Source organism: Bacillus rossius (assembly GCF_032445375.1).
Source record: "Bacillus rossius redtenbacheri isolate Brsri chromosome 9 unlocalized genomic scaffold, Brsri_v3 Brsri_v3_scf9_1, whole genome shotgun sequence".
Lineage (NCBI taxonomy): Eukaryota > Metazoa > Arthropoda > Insecta > Phasmatodea > Bacillidae > Bacillus > Bacillus rossius.
Genome location: NW_026962012.1, coordinates 14,821,829 through 14,841,581, shown reverse-complemented (window position 1 = coordinate 14,841,581; position 19,753 = coordinate 14,821,829). Strand labels below are relative to the sequence as shown.

The 19,753-nt window shown below is 42.4% G+C and overlaps 1 protein-coding gene across 2 annotated transcripts; it reads right to left on the bottom strand.

Annotated features, from left to right (window-relative positions):
- Positions 1 to 1,024: 1,024 nt before the first annotated feature.
- LOC134542592 (facilitated trehalose transporter Tret1-like) lies at positions 1,025 to 19,383 on the bottom strand. Of its 2 annotated transcripts, none has more exons than XM_063386968.1 (4): positions 19,188 to 19,383; positions 6,762 to 7,050; positions 4,265 to 4,640; positions 1,025 to 2,995 (listed from the first exon to the last, which is right to left on the bottom strand). In XM_063386968.1, the coding sequence occupies exons 1-4, from the start codon at positions 19,273 to 19,275 to the stop codon at positions 2,285 to 2,287; spliced, it is 1,464 nt and encodes a 487-aa protein (XP_063243038.1). In that variant the 5' UTR covers positions 19,276 to 19,383; the 3' UTR covers positions 1,025 to 2,284. The 2 variants fall into 2 exon arrangements, with proteins under 2 accessions (XP_063243038.1, XP_063243039.1); XM_063386969.1 differs by lacking the exon at positions 19,188 to 19,383 and adding an exon at positions 18,962 to 19,172.
- Positions 19,384 to 19,753: the final 370 nt, after the last annotated feature.

The following is a 19,753-nucleotide window of genomic DNA, read 5'->3' as shown; positions in this document are numbered from 1 at the left end:
TTCAGCTGTGGCGACACCCAACCAGCCTACACCAAGGAAGACAGAAATTTAAACAGCTATATTGAAAAATTCTGGAATGCGACAATGCATGTGCACACCCTCATCTATAGATGAATTTGGTTTCTCATTTCACTGTTCTTAATTTTTATATTTACTCATCTAAACATCTAGATGTAAGTCCACCTTGTCAATAGGTTTACTTTTGCCTGAGACTCATGAAAGTGAAGTCAAAGACTCATGTTTCACAAGTGCGAATATGTTCGCGGGTATCTGATGTGTGTTATCAACATTTGAATTGACTAAAATAAACTTTCTCGTTTATGGCTTAAAGATCTAAAAATATTCTCTAAGCCAGCAAAAACTTTCCAGACATGTTTTATCTGTTGGCATATACATCACGACTGAAAATTAGTTATTTTGTACACCACTGTGATGGCTTTGTTTAAAATCACAATAAGGCAAGCCACAAAGTGTCTTTTTCACAACTTGTTGTGGTAAAATAAAATGTCACAGCTTCACATAATTTATAAAAATGCCAATCAACATTCATTTTCAAAGAATTATTGATATCAAAACGATTCCATAGCATTGTGCACTCTATTTCAATTTACTTTTCGGAGCTCGAAATTATAGATGAAAATTTGTATTTAAGCACTAAAATATGGTCCAAACCTTTCAGTGCCAAAGTGTTACACATTTAAAAACTTGCATACAGATTATAAAGAAATATAATCGAAATTACAGCGATATGTAACTTCTCTGGTGTGTATTTCATGCACCGAAGTCAATCACTATCAGATTCTAAATCTTGCTTTTTAGCTTGTTATACATTACACACAGCTCATTTGTCGTGATGCTATAAACAGCGTATTTATTATTCTGATTGGCAGCATCAATTACATCTCTTTGTGAACTGATGCCTTCAATATCAAGTTCAATATCGAACTTGCCATCCTTGGTACGATTCAAACACTTTTTACCTCGATGCTTAATATCACCTAATCAAATGTTTTAAACTAAATAGTTTTCATTTTCCATGATAGTTTTATTTTTAAATTATCAATATACAACTCAACCATTAATCAGATAAACTAAAATACGTTGATACATAAAATTAAAAAAATTAAAAATATGTATAAGAGCTTCAGCAGAAATATCAAATACACACTAAAAGAAAAATATTTTGACATGAAACATTTTAGTAACTGGTGTTTTTTATTTAATTTACTCGTGCATTAAAGACCGTATTATTAATTTTTAACTATTAGTAATTAGCTGTTACTTCTAATGGCAGTAGTTTAGAGTAGGATAGAAAACTCTGCATTTATGTGTTAATAAGAAGAATATTTTTAAGCAATAAACCCTACATCGATGGAAGAGCAGTAGTATATAAAATCATTCATTGTGATGCCACGGCGGCCATCTTGATATATGTCACAATTGCACTTTTAGCTATGGTTACAATTTGGATTGTCACATCATGGTGGTCATCTAGGATGAATTTTGCCTTGAGCTTTGACCATGACCATGACAGCTTCAATTTTGAAATATGGAGGAAACCAAGTGGCGGAATTCAAAATGACAGAAAAATAGCGACATTTAAAATGACGGAATTCAAAATAGCGTAAAAGCAAACTGGCGGATCCAAACTGGCCGCCGGGGTCAGGTTTAGGTTCGAAGGTCAAGGTCAATGTCATCCAATATGGCCGCCGTGACGTCATGGCGGTCGTTCATTTACCCCATCTTCAGTCCTCGATCTGGAACCTACGCCAGTACCGGCCAAGCTATACTACATTTAATGTGGTGGACTGTGCTGTTCTCCCAAAATTTCCCCCCCCCCCCCTCCATTAAACCTGTTTATGTACATTCCCATTCAGTCGCCAGTCTGATGCTGACAGCAAGCCGCAATGGTCGTTTTCTGTCTATAGTAATACTGAAGTGTGTGAGGAATTTAATGATACCACCAGGTGTGAGATACGTAGTGTAATATGCTTTCGGAATGCCAAAAAAAAATTTCCGCCCTATCTATAATTTACAAGCAGATAAACGAAGTTAGTGGTAATGTTATAAACGATGCTTTAGTTAGAAAATGGTGTTTCGTGTTTAAAGTGCAGGTGAACGAATATACAGTAAACTAGTCAATGCAGTGGCCTGCCGAAGCAAGCATGTCGGAGTAGGGTAAGCCAATTTAACCACAAACTGACAGTATATGTAAACATCAGGTGTTTCTTATAGAAATGACATGGACTACTAGGGCATGAGGAAACTGCGGGCGGTGGGTAGGTCACTTGGGGGCCGGCTCCGGACTCCTGGCAGGGCGCACCACGGAGCGGATGTAGTTGTCGCCACCCAGTTGCTGCACCACGTCCTCCAGGCTGCGGTTCTTGGTCTCCGGCACGAACAGGTAGACGCAGAGGCCGGAGGCGAGGCAGGCGCCAGCGTACAGCCAGAAGCAGCCATGCTGGCCCACGAGGCGGGCGAGCGCAGTATAGGTCTGCACCAGGCCGAACATGCCCACGGACAGGTACATGAGCACGGCGCTCTGCGCGGCGCCGCGCGCGTGCGGGCCGATGGTCTCCGTGGTCAGCGTGAAGGGCAGCGGCGTGATGGCCAGGCCCAGAGTGAAGATGTAGCAGGACAGGCTGAGCAAGGGCACCCAGCCCAGCGAGGTCAGGTCCCAGCCCAGGCCCTGCAGGTAGAAGTGCGTGCCCAGCACGAACAGGCACGCCGCCACCACCAGGTTGGAGCAGATGAGCAGCGGTCGGCGGCCGGCCCACTCGATCACCAGCGCCGACAGGACGGTGCCTGCCGTCTGCACCACGCCCACCAAGATGGCGCACAGGTTGGGCGGCAGCGAGGAGCCCGCCGCCTGGAAGATGGTGACCGTGTAGGCCACGACCGGAGACAGCCCGCTCAGCAGCTGGTTCGTCATCACGCCCAGGCAGATGAGCAGTCCGCGCAGCGTGGGCCGGTCCAGCGTGGCCCACAGCGAGACCTGCCAGGCAAGCGGAGAGACCGTGCATCTAGATGCTCATCTCGTAGGTGTATCTCTAGTGACAACACAAATTATTCCAACCTACGGCCGGCATTCTCAAGTTCCCCTCCCACATTTGCGCCCTAATAGGGTAGGGTGGGAGTGACATTCCAATTCGTTTTAGATGAATTTCGGAGCTTATTATTTAAAAAAGAACTGCTAGGAATCGCTCCTTTTTGTTTGATCGGGAGGGTATTAGAGCATTGGCACTGACCAGCGGCTGAGGCCACCAACCCAGCATAGTGACAACACTGCGACGCCTGCCAGTCAAGGGAGAGGCCATGAACCCTGATGCTCATCTCGTAGGTATATTTCTAGTGAAAACACAGAGAGACCTACTATAGAAGTGTAGAGGCCATCAAATAATTGATTTATTAGTACAACTCTAGTGATTACACAACGACACATGCCTATATAATGGAGAGGGTTTTTTCTTTAGTTGCTAAATTAGTTTATCTTCACTTATGCGGAGAGGCCATTTATCTAGATGCTACCCTAGGAAATCACAGTACACAATAAAGCGAGACCTGCTTGCAAATCTGAGAGGGTATTTATTTAGATGTTTATCTGGTGTGTCTCTAGTGTTTACTAGGTAGATCCCAGTTTAAGTAATTAATAAATATAAATATTATGTCTGTCTTAGATAAATTCACAAAATAATTCCTTCTGAGAGTTTTTTTTTTAAGTAACAATCAGCAGTCGTTTTAAGAAGTATTAATTGTTACACGAGAAGATATTTTAAATTTCCTGGATCATCAATTAGCCAAAATTCGTACAAAATAATTAACAGTGATACAATTTTTCTTCAAAGAAGTAAAAATATGTTTGTATTAAAATATATATTCGTGCTGTATGTTCCAGGGTCCTGCTAAAGCACTGTTTATACTGACTGAAGGTATTACCGCCCAGAATGTAGTACGGCAACAGAGGTTCAAAAATATATTCTTGCTATATGTTCCAGGGTCCTGCTAAAGTACAGCTTGTACTGACTGAAGGTATTGCCTCCCAGAATGTAGTACGGCAACAGAGCTGTGTGTTCAAGGGTCTGCTAGAGCACAGCTTGTACTGACTGAAGGTGTTACCTCCCAGAATGTAGTACGGCAACAGAGCTGTGTGTTCCAGGGTTCTGCTAGAGCACAGCTTGTACTAAATGAAGGTATTACCTCCCAGAATGTAGTACGGCAACAGATATGTGTGTTCCAGGGTGCTGCTAGAGCACAGAGGCGGTACCTTGTTTTGGCGCCGCTCCAGCACCTCGGCGGCGCGCTGCCTCATGCGCTCCAGCTCGGGCCCGCAGTCGCGGCCGCCGCGGAACCACTGCAGCGCGGCGCGCGCCTCATCGGGCTTCCCCGCCGTCAGCAGGAACATGGGCGACTCGGGCAGCCAGCGGAACCCCGCCACGAACACCAGCGGCAGCAGCACCAGCACCAGGTGGAAGGCTAGGTACGAGGCGTAGAAGCCCACGGCGTACGAGAAGGTGATGCCCAGGTTCATGGTGAGGCCGAAGCCCACACCCAGCCGGCCCTTGTTGCAGTCCTCGGCGATGTCGCCCGTGTAGGCCGGCACCAGGATGGCGGCGCCACCCGCGGCCACGCCGATCACCAGTCTGCGAGCACCCTCAGCACCATCACTCAGCACCATCGCTAACCTTGCATGATTCACATACTCCTGGCTTGGTTTCCGTTCATCCTATAAAACAATGTGTGTGGATTGGTGTCATTAACTCTCGTCATTAGAGACCGGAAAAATTCGCGGGTTCAATGACCTCCAGGATTAACTCCAATTTCCTCTACACACTCGGGCAAAGGCCAACTGTTCATTGGCTGCTGACTTGTGAGTCGTCTCGACTGGGTGGCCTGTGATTCGGCACTTCTTTGAGTGAGTATCTCTAATTGGCCCTCATTCCTCCAGATTAACAGTGAACCAATGACAGAAGCAGCACTAAAGTATAATTATTTGAATTTTAGCATAACACGAAATGAACCCGCGAATTTATTAGGTTTCTACTCATCATAAAACTGATTGTCACATGATTTAACTGTAATACAGATGGTGTAAAATATTCTCTCGATTGGTTTATATTAAAGCTCACAAAATGAATCTCAGACTTTGGGGTTTGGTAGTTTGTAAGAGATCGGCAAAGGTGTACCGACATAAATGACAATGGGACACACTTACACTATCACTTCTTTTTTCTTAAACTATTCGATGTATCTTTATTTTAGGCTTGAAAAAATTACTTGAAGGAAGTAAATTTTCGAATTCTTGGATAAAAGTTATCTAAATAATAGACGGATGCGAATGTGCCTTAGGCAAGATTTAAAACACCAGACTTTATAACGTATGTCACAAGTTGACTTTGAGCAGCTTTATTCCCGCTATGTGGCTTTTTCCTGGACGCAGTGATTATACCTTGGCTTTTCATTAAATTGATGCTTGTAGTTTTATTAATTATTAACGAAAGGGTTTTCAAAGTGATTTTGTCTGCACAAATAATATAGTTGGATTTCCATTAAAATAAATTTCAAACATAACAAATCACTCGATAAAGCCTTACGACCCTTCTTTTTTGGCTGCGGTTTAAAAGAGAATGCCAAATACTTGGACGTCATTAGCTATAAAATGTGAAAAAAAAAGTAATAATTTCACTTCTAAAACTCAACAGTAAAGATGTTTTAGAAACCATTTTTTTACCCCTTGAAAGTTCACTGCCCGACAGTAAAAAGTTCTACAACCACGTTTTTACATGATAAAGGACCAAGTGGTGAAAATTTACAATAAACTGTGCGTTTTCGACGATTTCTCCCAATCCCCCACATTTGATATAATGCACAGATTCGTTTGGAACAAGGTTTAGTGACATTTATGATAAATTTAATAAATATTATGTTTAGTTTTTGTGCAGTTATCTAAATGTTGAGATTGATACCATTACTATTTTTTATTAAACACAAGTAGAAACTATGAGCGATAAAAGTCATACACAATAAAAACAATGTGACATAAAACTTATATTTAATTTGATTTATTTGATCGAAATTGCAAAACACCAACATGAAGACAACCTACACACTCAATTTGAAAGTTTTCGGAACAAGAATTTTGAAGAATTAATTTTTTTATTCAAATGATAATTTTAACATTAAATGGTGAACTATACAGCTAAAAGAGCTGTAAAGCTTTTATTTATTTAACTATTTTTAGTACATTATTTATAAGGTTATAATTCAGGTAATAAAGGGGAGTATATTCGGCTGGAACACAATAAATGCAAGCAATGGAAATGTAGCGAAATCCATAATAATTTAATTATAATCTCACAACCTTGTACTCTAAAGTGCAGGGCAATCCTAAAATAAGATTACTTAAAATGAATGTTGAATCATTAAAACATTTCGAGGTAAAAATGTACGCATCCATCTAAAATTCCTTAGCTAATATAAGTGTTTGTTTCTCTTACGTCACACAAGACAAATGTGCTCAGTTACCTGCTTCAAGGTTGAAGGGTAGACAGGGTCAGTAAGGTTAGAGTAATGGTCTTTCATTGAAAGACCATACAATGTTACGGTTGGCTCCAAAAGGTACTCGTAATTAAAGACATGCTGGAAGTGGCGAATAAACCACCAAAACTCCTGGCACGAGTACAAAGCTAAAGCTATCATTGACTCCCATAACTATTCCAGTCAATAAAACAAATCGAAGAAGACTTAAAAGTTGAATCACTTGCCTTCCCCAGTAGAGCAAATTGACGGAATCCGCGAACAGCATCATGCTCCACCCGACGACGAAAGGCAGCGCTATCATGTGGCTGGTGAACTTCCTGCCGAACTTGTCGTTCATGTAGACGTAAGCGGGGAGCGTGACGAGGCGAGACAAGCTGACTACAGAGGACAGCCACGAAGCTTCGTCGTCGGTGACTGGGCGGATGTCGATGGGGGAGTCGGTGGACTGCAGCTCGGGTATCAGAGGAGCGGGCCATCCCCACACCGTGCCTCCCATGAAGGACAGCAAGTTCACTGTCGGCAATCAACGGTATTGGAGCATACATATCATTTTAACACTTTGTAATCAGTTTTCATTTAATTCAATTAATTTCTATTTTTTCTATTACTTTTATATAAATTTATTACATTTGACAAATTTAATGTTGAAAACTACATATGTTTACCTATCAGTTTACATACAAATCATTATTTTGAACTGACAAGCACAGCATACATAGTAGGAAAGTTTTGAAATTTTTAATTTTATGATAACTTTACTGCCCGCAATACTAGTTTTTAATATTTTAAATAACTTTAACATATTTGACTGTTACGATTGGGGAAACAGGTCAGAAATTGACAGCCAAATTCATGAAACACATTTTATTTATTTAATAATATTTGCAATTTAATTTAACTGTTTGTCAACATACTAATTACTCTTTCATTTAGTCCACAATTAACTCTCCCAACTGGAACTCGGCTCGATAATGCTTGTCTCATATCACGCACCTCTGTCACCACACATTGGCTCGCACTTCTAATTCGTCCACCGCACATACGACAACCCGATGCCTCAGGTCCCAGTACACCAAACATGGGGGTCACTCACCATCTTCACCTCTGAGTCTTCACAAGTAAACCTCGCCATTAACATAACTCGCTGAATTTCAAAGTGTTGCTTCGTCAGTGCCGATTCGACACCCGAAAATCCAAGTACATTCACATCCTAGGTACACCGGTTCACACAGACGAGGTTCTGGAAATGTGCCAAAACCTTGATGGGGAAGAGAGGTTCACCCTAATTGGATTACCATGAACTGTGGTGATGGGAGGCGGGGCTTTACCGTTGGCCTGCGTGCCAGGATATCTGACCTGCCTCGTTGCCTCACCTCTAGTATATTCATAACATAACACTTAACCATTCATTAACCTATTAATCCCGAAACGTTTACAGATATCTTCGGACATATTTCCTCAAATGATCCAATAATTGTGCCACTTTAATATGTCCCCTATTTCCTCTCTGGATGTGTTAGACCATATCATATACCTAGTTGTTTTATTACTTCAACACCTCTTGATACTTGGAAAACCTTACTTCCTTTCGTTGCACATTGTATAACCTTCCTTAATACCAGTCAAGTTATCCTCCAAACCGAACCTTGTCTTCATCTGGTTCGTCACAAATATATGGATAGTATGCACCTCATGTATTATGAGTACTAAAGGCTTTTCCAGGGGTTTCGCATAGTCGGTGGTGCTAGTTGGTTTTTGGTGAGGATGGCCGAATTTGACACTACAGGGTAGTCTCAAGTCATGTCCAAACATAATACTCGTAGGAGCTTATCCATTCGAATCATGAATGACAGTCATATATGCCATCATAAATAAAAGGCTGTGTTGTTCCCAATCGTGTTGGTGGTCAGAAACAACATTGGCAAAGTGAACTTCCAGGCTCGTGTTGAACCGTTCCACCATGCTATTACACCAATGATGTAAGGAAGGAGTTCTGGTTTTATAAATAATAACCGACACACTTCCTGAAAAAAAAACCTGTGAGGTCACAATCCTGGCCTTAATCCGATTGCAGTTCGATCGCTACCCTAAATCTGCCAATGAGATTGTTGACTAGTGCATTCACCACGGTAATTGATTCCTAGTAAGGAAAGGAATAAGCCTCCAGCCACTTACTGAAATAATCAATTTTATCAGGATTTAGTGGTTACTATATAAAATCAAAGGGGAACAGCACTGCAATGTTAATCGCTACCCTCTCGAATAGGACTCTTAATTGTAGAAACTTTTTTTTTTTTTTTCATGACAATGGTAATATAGTCTTTTATTATGGTTAAACCAGGTGTCACAAATTTAAAAAAGAACTTATATATCCTGATGGCACTGACGAATTATGGCTTGAGTTTAATTACTATAGTATGGCCACCCAAGGTCCCAATTTGTATTTATTTCAGCACTTCTGTTACTAGTCTTGTTGGGAGAAGTAGCTACATTGATACCATTTTCCATTTGGACTTTCCCATGCTGTCTTCAGCAACCTATTATTATCCATAAGTAATTCCATTGCACCCGGTAAGCTTTCACAAATCTTCGGTCGCTGGACATCTCATGCAATGATTGAATGTTCTATACACCTCTCTTACAAGCCTAGAATGGGCCCTAGGTCAAGGTCTGCTCACTGTGACCCTTTTTAGAAAAGTATGGTCATATTTATCCTCGCTGTTAATGACAGTAGTAAGTCGGTTGTCTTTTTTGAAATATTTTCAGTCTACAAGGAAGGTCGATGTTGAGACTTCTGTCCTTCCTGTGTTCTATTCGGCAATAATACTGCTGTATCTGCAAGTTGCCACTCTTGGTTCTCAAACTGAAGCAGTCGCTTAAATGCATCATGTTCAGTGCATACAAGGAATTTTTTCCCGTATAGGTAGTTGTGAAAATGCTGACATAGTAGTAATTTTCGAGCTTAGATAATTCTTGGCTGTACTAACACACAGTTTGTTGGCTTCCATTCTGAACCTAGGAAAGTACAGTTAGCCTATCTTCGTTTGCATCTGTGTCAAGGATATAACCTCTATGCTAATGGTAGTAAGCTATTATGGAGCTAGAAAACAGGGCCTCCCTAAATTTCTAAAAGGCAGTCTCACTCCTGGAAGTCTGCATAAACTGCTTATTTTTCTCAGACAACTGATGCAGTGGTCTGGGAATAGTCGTTAACACAGGCAAAAGTGTCTTTAGTAGGTACAAAGTCCCAAGAAACTCCTTACCTCATATCTATTTTAGGTTGAGGCCACTTCTTGACAGACTGGATCATCTCGTGGTCTCTTCATACTTATCCTGCAATACCACATTACATAAAAGTGTTACTTTATATTGTAAAAAAGAAGTACTCCTTAGGGCTTAACTTGAGATGTGTGGTAATGCCTGTTTTAAATCTCCTGGTTATTTTTTTTAGATTTCCCTTAACAGAATTTTTCTTCATAATAATGCAATACATTTATAAAGCATGATTTCTACATCAAGCCATGTAACACACGTTCCATCAGTATTTCAAAGAAGCAGGATCAATACAGAATAAAAATGGCAGCTCAATAAACTGGAACAACCTACTTCCTGTTGAGAAAGCAGCCATCTTTTCAAGTCCAGTGTCGAGAACCCCCATAGTGCCTGTAAGTATATCTACAGTGTCACCAATACGTGGAAGGAGGTAGCTGTATTTTCAGCTTATAGTTGTTGACACAATACTTCAGTTTGCCATCATTTTTGCTACCATAAAAACTGGGGACACTCAGGGAATCACTGATGGCTCTCTTATCCCACCATTAATTAAATCTGTAGTCATTCTGTCGGTCTCATCTTGCTTAGTTTAAGGCAGTTGCCATAAAGCCTGCCACAATGGTTCTTCATTTCCTATATTAATGAAATGTTAGACAATGTTAGTTCTCACAAATTCAGTATCCCCTAGAGAGAACACGTCCTTGTTGTTTCGTTAATAAGCTGTATTTTCTTTTTCATGGGAAAGGTTATTCTGAGATTGCTTTGATAATTCTATTTCAGGGCTCGGTGGAAGTAGAGTGCAGTCTGGAAATGGGATACCTAGGTTTTAAAGAACTCTGCAAAGCAACTTAACTATTTAACTAATAAAATTATACACAAGACAGGAAACACTGCCTTACATCACTCTTAATTATGATGACTCGTAATACAAAATACTAATATATTTATATATATATATATAACATATTAATACTGAAACGACGATTGCAATTTCCAGCTACTCCTTTCTATTAAAAACAACTAAAATCCTGTTGCAAGAAAGGCATTACCAAGGAGCACACTCGCCTCATACTGCGGCACATGGTGTCCAGCAGAGTCCCACTTAGAGTCGTCCCCCATCTTCCTCGTGCCTGCCGAGTAGCACGCTCCCATCTACTGCTGCACTCAACTCGCACTTCAATGTCGCTGAAGGGAAGCAGAAACCACCAGAATAAGTCCCAGCTACTATTGGGCACTAAGCGAAAGACTCGGAACTCGTCGACGACGCGACCGAAACTACATCTGGTACACTCGTACCAAAATAACGTCTAAGTCCAATGTCGTTACGTCCAGAGAGCAAACTTTCCCTTGCTACTCTATTTAAACAACCAGTCTTTCTGACCGGGTAAAATTCACAAGTCGTCTTCAATGGTTTTTAGTTGTGTTCAGGTAATTCAGCCTCAGCCTGCATGCCTTTTTAGACTACAACACAGTCCACCACAAATGCCGTATATGCACCCTTATGTTTACATGTGCCCTTCATGCACCAAACACTTCAACTTACTAGCTCCCTTCTTCACTCACCCGGTGATTAAAACTTATGTTATGTTACCGGTGAGACTTTTCAAACATTATGTCATTTTCTATGCACCTAATGTTACCCAATTCCGATGAGCGAGTTTTACGTTCAACTCGTTGGGCAAGTTGCCTTTACCAGTGGGCTTCCGCATTTCCTTGCTCCATCGCTGCACTAAGTCCCTTATGACTGTTACTGCTTCGTCCTCCACGATCAGCTATGTTCGTAATAAAAAATATAAGTGTTTAACTGTGACGTGTATATGTAACGATTAATTAAATTATAACGTATGTCTTTGAATGACGTTATTAGTTATCAATATTCACAATGTTTTCATTCATAGATACAATAAAAGGACATTTAGCTTAGGAGATTCTCTCTTACGACGGGAATTGGGATCAGTTTTTACTCACGTCATATATGCACTCCTAATTACATATCTTTCCAGATATCCCCTTCCAGTAACATATATATTTATTATTACGTCGATTAAAAATATCCTTACACTCGGATGACCTATTTTAGCTCGAAGATTGATGAATATCAAAGGGATTAATCCCCTGGCGATTTCAATACCGCCGCCACAATTACATATGTCCTTTCTTTATGAATTGTTCTAAAAACTATTAACTTTTGTAACTCTGCCTTCCATTGGCCGGAACAATAAAACCGTTAACGGAAATTTACACATTAAAATAATTGCACTTAGTGCAGAGGCTGAGTCAAATTTCTTCGTGCTTTGCGTGGTCGGGCAGAGTGACGTTGTAGACTCAGGCTACGAACAGGACGGCGGCGCGGTGAGTTCATGTTGAGAGCGTCCATCATTCTCTCTGCTTATCTGTTGCTCTGTCTGAAGTCCTCCTGAGGCAACCTATGTATACTGTTCAGCCCGGGCCGCTCCGCCTTTCCAGAAAACTGCAGAAGGTGGGCGGAAGGATACACCGCTGAACTATCTTCAAGACATGTGACTTATCCACGGTCCCGTTCGCTTGACTGCATCTGATCACATGACGATTGCCGCACAAGCTTGCACAATGGTTAGGTGTCTGATGGTTCAGGGGAACAAAATCATGAGTGAAAAAAGAACATTGCAATGAACCAAAATACAACTGCTATAGCATTTCACCTTTGACCTAGCCTAAATTTCTTCTCAAAACTAATATTAATATAATCACACTTAAACTAAAGTTAACTTTATTACAACCCAAAAAATATTATTCTAGACCAAATTTTTACTCTTGGAATGCTTAATATTATTTCTTTTACAATATTTATTTGTTTTAAAAATAAAACCTAATCTGTTAATTTGGACTGTCCCTGCTTATGACATTAAAAGTTATGAGTGGGAAAAGAATGCTCTTCAAAGTGTAGTCTAATTTAATTTTCCTAAGCTAGGATTCCACGTTAATTCCAGTGATTTACTACTAGGAAACATGATTTTTACATAATTATTAGTTTACATTCATTTAACAAATTATACTTTACAAAAACAACCTATCGTGTACAGATAGTATGTTTGAGTCTAGAGAGAAAATGTTTGAGAGTACAAGGGGAATGTTAGCTCTCATACATGAAGGGAACGAAATCGGTATTGTTTATTTGTAGTTTTTAACAAATGACTTACTTTAAATGAAAAAAAAAATCACAACCCGCCTCGTTTTCGGGACTGAAAGAGCACATAGAAGCCAGTCATTTACTAAAGTAACAGGCACATCACTACAGCGGTAGCCAGTGCAACTAGAAGGGAAAGGTTGTGTTATATGGGCAGAAGAGAATACAGCATTCATGAAGATGTTGAGGGAGCGGAATAAAAGGGGAACGAAGGCAAAAGAGACGGATGCACCAATGCCACTGGCTGACAGGAACCAAGGCCAAAATAAACCATGTCCTCACTCCACTCCCACGCTATTCTCCCTCAGCATTGATTCTTCACTTAAACGTATTCTCATGCAGATTCAAAGCGATAGAAGTTCCACTTTGAATAAGACCCGGTCGAACAGCAATAAAAATCCATCTCCGGGAAATCTTAAAATTGTAGGCAAAAATTCTTGAATAAAACATCACTCTGTATAGAATTAAATGAACATAATCGTTGAAATGGCTGCAAGGAAGCGTCGCAAAGTTTAAATTTAGAAGTCATCTTCAAGTCATGCGAGTAGTCTGACAAGGCTAGAGGTCCATAGAACTAAAGGGGCGAACCGTGTCAGAAAGACACTATTTTAAATTAAGCACACTATAACCTTGTCCAATAGAAGCAGACACGAGAAAGGCCTAGTGGCTCGGTGTCTCTGTTCACATCCTTTTATTTTCCAATGCAGTCCTAAGCGTACTGCTTACCGAGTGTGGTTCTATAGAAGACGTAAAGCTTATTTAGGGCGACCTTGTACAGTAGGTCTCGTTTTTACTAGTGTTTTCAGTTTTGACTTGTAGTCAGTGTTATTATTACCACGTATTACGGTGAGTGACGTCATTACAGATCTATTTATATGTTTGGTTTTATATGATAATGGAAAGTTTTACGACCATTTTCATTAAAACTTCTATAAAGTTGAAACATAACATTATTATTAATATTACATAAGTAATTTTTTAAGAGGGTTAATATTTAATTAAAAATAATTTTATTAGTAATGTTATAATTTTCGTAACTAGGACAGCAATATAAGTATTTTAATATTAATAACCCATATCAATTGTTTCGTATAAGAGATTTATTTTTGATTTATTAGACTTTACTAACGTTAAAAATAGTAGAGGAAAAAATTCGGAAGCGATCTGGATTAATAAAACAAATTGATGGTTAAATAATATTATTTACTACACACAATTTTGTTTAGTAATAGGTGATATTATTTTAAGTTTTGGCTCTCAAATAACCAGCACGCCTCTATTAGTGTTTTCTATTTTGTAGAAAAAACTATGCGATAATATTTTCAAACAATTTTTAGCAAATTTCTCGTGTGTTTTACATAGCCATTAATTAAAGAATATTTTCAAAACGTTTTTAATAATAATACAATAAAAGTGCGCTTGAAAAACTGACCGTTATTTATCAATATATTTTCCTTTGGATTGATCAAACATTATTTATTTAAATGATTAACTTACATTTAATATTTATTATTTCCACATTTTTTTATATCTAGAAGTGGGTAGGGTAATATTCTGTAGATAAGTCTGGTCATGTGCTTTTAAATATGTACATATTACTTTGCGGTTCTCTCACAGTAAATTTATGGCCGTTTGTTGTAAAATGATAACACTGCTTGGCCTTCAACAATATTCCGCAATGTCAAATTCCACCAGATATAGAAACAACGTGAGCAACGTAGATAAAATGTGTGCGTGGAGTCTACACGAGACAGAAGTGAAACTTCTTGTTTATTAGATATAGAAAGAGATCTATTATTAGAGACCTGCAAAATTCGCGGATTCATTGACTTCTATGATAGACTCCACAGTCCTTTCAATACTCGCGTAAATGACACCTGTTCATTGGCTACTGACGCGTGAGACGTCTCAACTAGGTTGTCCGTAATTCGGCACTTTCTTTGTTTAGTGTTTCCCATTGGCTCACAGTTCACCGGATAAAATGTGGGCCAATCGCAGAAGCGGTACGAATGTATAGTTGTTTTGATGCTAGCCTATCGCGAAATGAATCCGCGAATTTTTCATGTCTCTACATATTATTATTTTTTTAAGAACAAGAGGTGATAATTGATAATAGTAATGATGCAGATATGATTTTAAATGAAATATTACTTTTTAAAATGAATAAATAATTTGTACATTCTTTAAAATAATGTAGGTAATAAATATTGTTTTTCTCATTTATTTACAACAAAATGACGCAAAGTAGAATTAAATTTTATAATAAAAAATTCTTAAACTTGAAGCTGGCCCATAATTGGGTAGTATATGCAGCTTAACCATTGTCCATATGGACTTCTGGAGTCTGAGGTCAATATCTAACATGTGAAAGTGACAGCATGGCATACGAACTGGACCTAGCTCAATGCTACTTTGTTAAGCCACAGTCGCCCACAGCTACACTCCGATCGAGAAATATTCACGCCACTTACTTGGACTTAAAACATTTACACTTTCGTATGCTCGTATCCACGGTGTGTGATTTATTAATCAAATAATAATTTTTGACAAATGTAAACTTATGTCAAACTAAAGCAAGAAAGCAGTATTAAGCAAAAGTATTTTGTTACATAGCTGAAACCATACTCACATAACACTGTATAGCAATACTGATTTACACAAGTCATTATCATAATAATACGTACATGAAAGAACAATTTTTTTTACTAATACGGCCCTTTGCGCGGTGCACAACAATAAGCTCAAACCCCGTTGTGTTGCCCTCTGCTCAAATACTCCCTAAACGGGTTGGCGTCAGGCGCAGGCGGGTCCCTATCCCTGCAGCTTGGCGGGGTTCAACCTGAGCCGCACGCCGCCACGTGGAGCCCGCTCAAGGCTGCTCCAGCGATCACCGCCCGCACCAACGGCCCCGGAGTGGGGGTAGCATCAGGCGCAGGCGGGTCCCTATCCCTACAGCATGGCGGGGTTCAACCTGAGCCGCACGCCGCCACGTGGAGCCCGCTCAAGGCTGCTCCAGCGATCACCGCCCGCACCAACGGCCCCGGAGTGGGGATAGCGTCAGGCGCAGGCGGGTCCCTATCCCTGCAGCATGGCGGGGTTCAACCTGAGCCGCACGCCGCCACGTGGAGCCCGCTCAAGGCTGCTCCAGCGATCACCGCCCGCACCAACGGCCCCGGAGTGGGGATAGCGTCAGGCGCAGGCGGGTCCCTATCCCTGCAGCATGGCGGGGTTCAACCTGAGCCGCACGCCGCCACGTGGAGCCCGCTCAAGGCTGCTCCAGCGATCACCGCCCGCACCAACGGCCCCGGAGTGGGGGTAGCATCAGGCGCAGGTGGGTCCCTATCCCTGCAGCATGGCGGGGTTCAACCTGAGCCGCACGCCGCCACGTGGAGCCCGCTCAAGGCTGCTCCAGCGATCACCGCCCGCACCAACGGCCCCGGAGTGGGGGTAGCATCAGGCGCAGGCAGGTCCCTATCCCTGCAGCATGGCGGGGTTCAACCTGAGCCGCACGCCGCCACGTGGAGCCCGCTCAAGGCTGCTCCAGCGATCACCGCCCGCACCAACGGCCCCGGAGTGGGGGTAGCATCAGGCGCAGGCGGGTCCCTATCCCTGCAGCATGGCGGGGTTCAACCTGAGCCGCACGCCGCCACATGGAGCCCGCTCAAGTCTGCTCCAGCGATCACCGCCCGCACCAACGGCCCCGGAGTGGGGGTAGCATCAGGCGCAGGTGGGTCCCTATCCCTGCAGCATGGCGGGGTTCAACCTGAGCCGCACGCCGCCACGTGGAGCCCGCTCAAGGCTGCTCCAGCGATCACCGCCCGCACCAACGGCCCCGGAGTGGGGGTAGCATCAGGCGCAGGTGGGTCCCTATCCCTGCAGCATGGCGGGGTTCAACCTGAGCCGCACGCCGCCACGTGGAGCCCGCTCAAGGCTGCTCCAGCGATCACCGCCCGCACCAACGGCCCCGGAGTGGGGGTAGCATCAGGCGCAGGTGGGTCCCTATCCCTGCAGCATGGCGGGGTTCAACCTGAGCCGCACGCCGCCACGTGGAGCCCGCTCAAGGCTGCTCCAGCGATCACCGCCCGCACCAACGGCCCCGGAGTGGGGGTAGCATCAGGCGCAGGCATGTCCCTATCCCTGCAGCATGGCGGGGTTCAACCTGAGCCGCACGCCGCCACGTGGAGCCCGCTCAAGGCTGCTCCAGCGATCACCGCCCGCACCAACGGCCCCGGAGTGGGGGTAGCATCAGGCGCAGGTGGGTCCCTATCCCTGCAGCATGGCGGGGTTCAACCTGAGCCGCACGCCGCCACGTGGAGCCCGCTCAAGGCTGCTCCAGCGATCACCGCCCGCACCAACGGCCCCGGAGTGGGGGTAGCATCAGGCGCAGGTGGGTCCCTATCCCTGCAGCATGGCGGGGTTCAACCTGAGCCGCACGCCGCCACGTGGAGCCCGCTCAAGGCTGCTCCAGCGATCACCGCCCGCACCAACGGCCCCGGAGTGGGGGTAGCATCAGGCGCAGGCATGTCCCTATCCCTGCAGCATGGCGGGGTTCAACCTGAGCCGCACGCCGCCACGTGGAGCCCGCTCAAGGCTGCTCCAGCGATCACCGCCCGCACCAACGGCCCCGGAGTGGGGGTAGCATCAGGCGCAGGCGGGTCCCTATCCCTGCAGCTTGGCGGGGTTCAACCTGAGCCGCACGCCGCCACGTGGAGCCCGCTCAAGGCTGCTCCAGCGATCATCGCCCGCGCCAACGGCCCCGGAGTGGGGATAGCTGGACGCGACACCCCCAAGAAACAACAGCGCATATGCAAGTGCTCAAGTGCGCGAGAGTGCAAGTGCGTGAGGTAACGAGTGTACGATAGTGCAAGAGCACGATGGCGCGAATGCTCAAATGTGTGAGTGAGCAAGTGCGTAAGTGTGCAAGAGCGCAAGTGCGCAAGTGTGCTAGTGCATAAGTGTGCCAGTACGCAAGTGTGCGAGTGAGCAAATATGCAAGATAGCAAGAGCGCAAGTGTCCAAGTACAAGTAGGCAAGTGAGGAAGTGCACGAATGAACATGTGCACAATATAGCAAGGTAGCAAGAGCGCAAGTGTGCAAGTGAACAAGTTTGCAAGTGTGCAAGCATGCAAACATGCGAGCGTGTAATTGTGCAAGTATGCAGCGTATTTCTATCTTTCCCTGCCGTCTCCTTTACCGCACGTAGCTAGTCCTATCCTCTCCCAGTTCACCCACCACATACCTAACTATTTCTCCTCATGCAATCGGATTTTTCGTAATGCTGAAACTTCTTGACTCCGCAGCAATGAAGTTTCACTTCAAAAGAGTGCTTTTTCGTTTTCTCCATAAAATTAATTATCCATACTCCTTAATATTCCATCGCTGCTTCATTTAGGATTTATATGTTATGTTACTTAATGGATGACGAGCACATACAGAACTTACTTAAAAATGTCCATCTCATTTGTATTAATATTCTACAACCTGAGAGTGTAACATTAAATTAATTAAATATATATTTAAAATATAAATATTATTTCCTTTAATGTACATATTTAGTTTATTTCGGAACGAAATTATTTTGGTATTAAGTTTCTCGATACTTCATTATTATTGAAAAATATATAATCATTAATTCTGTTTTATCTCTTAAATTAAATAATAGGTTGTATGTTTTACTTAGTCTGTAACTATCCTAAAACCGTATATTCTTGTAAATTATTTACAATCAAAAACAATTTCATATTCAGATTTGAGGTGTTTATAAAATGTTCTTTTTATTCTAGGACATAAAAAAGTGATAACTTACAAGTTTAAATTTAATGATTAAGATATATAACTTCTTTTCAAATATTTCGTAATCTCTTTTAACATTTTAAATTTAATTTACACTGTAACATATTAGTTAACCTAACTTTATTTTAGTTAATTCAAATTTTAAGGGAAAAAAATATTGATTTAATAAAAAAAAATTACTAATTTCTGTACCTTCTCTTTTATTTGATTTCGATTTTGGTTCTTTAAAAAAATTATGTTATATGCATTATAAAAAGAAAATTTAAATCTTAACTTAAATAACTTAATTTTGACAGAGGTTAAAGGCACTTCACAGATTGTCATTATTAGTTTTCCTGAAACTACTGGTTGGATATAGAAGCTGACACGGTGGCTGCTAGTGCGAGTGCCTGCGATAGGGGCAGGCTGGCGCGCTCACCCAGCACGACGGCGAGGTACTGCCGCCACCGGCCGTCCGCCCCCGGCTTCGGGCCGCCCCCGGCCGCCTCCATCTTGCTCGACGCCATGCCGCCACGACTGCACTTCGCGCCTCGTGGCCACAGCGGGACTGGCGCAGAAACCTGGCCCGCCGCCGCGCGAACAAAGGAGGGATTACCTGACCCGTCAGTCGCGCGTGTTTGCCTCCAGCTCAGCACGTCACACACACACACACACACACACTCTCTCTCTCTCTGATTTACGATGTCTCTCGTCCGTACGAAAATAAATTCACACTTCAAGAACTGTATTGTTTACTGCATGGCACGCACTTCAAAAAAAACCACGCAGGATAAAGTGTACCTTGCAGAGGTGGCATTAGCGATACTGACGCGGCAGTTGTGTAGGTACAACTCATGGGCACACGTCATTGCGTCAGATAAGAATAGTACACAGCAAAAAAAAAATTAAATAGTAATTGAAATCGAAGTATTGGTTTCACAAGTACAAATTTTAGTAAAGTTACAACAATTGTTTTCGTAAACCTGCGTCTTTCAAGCAGGTTAT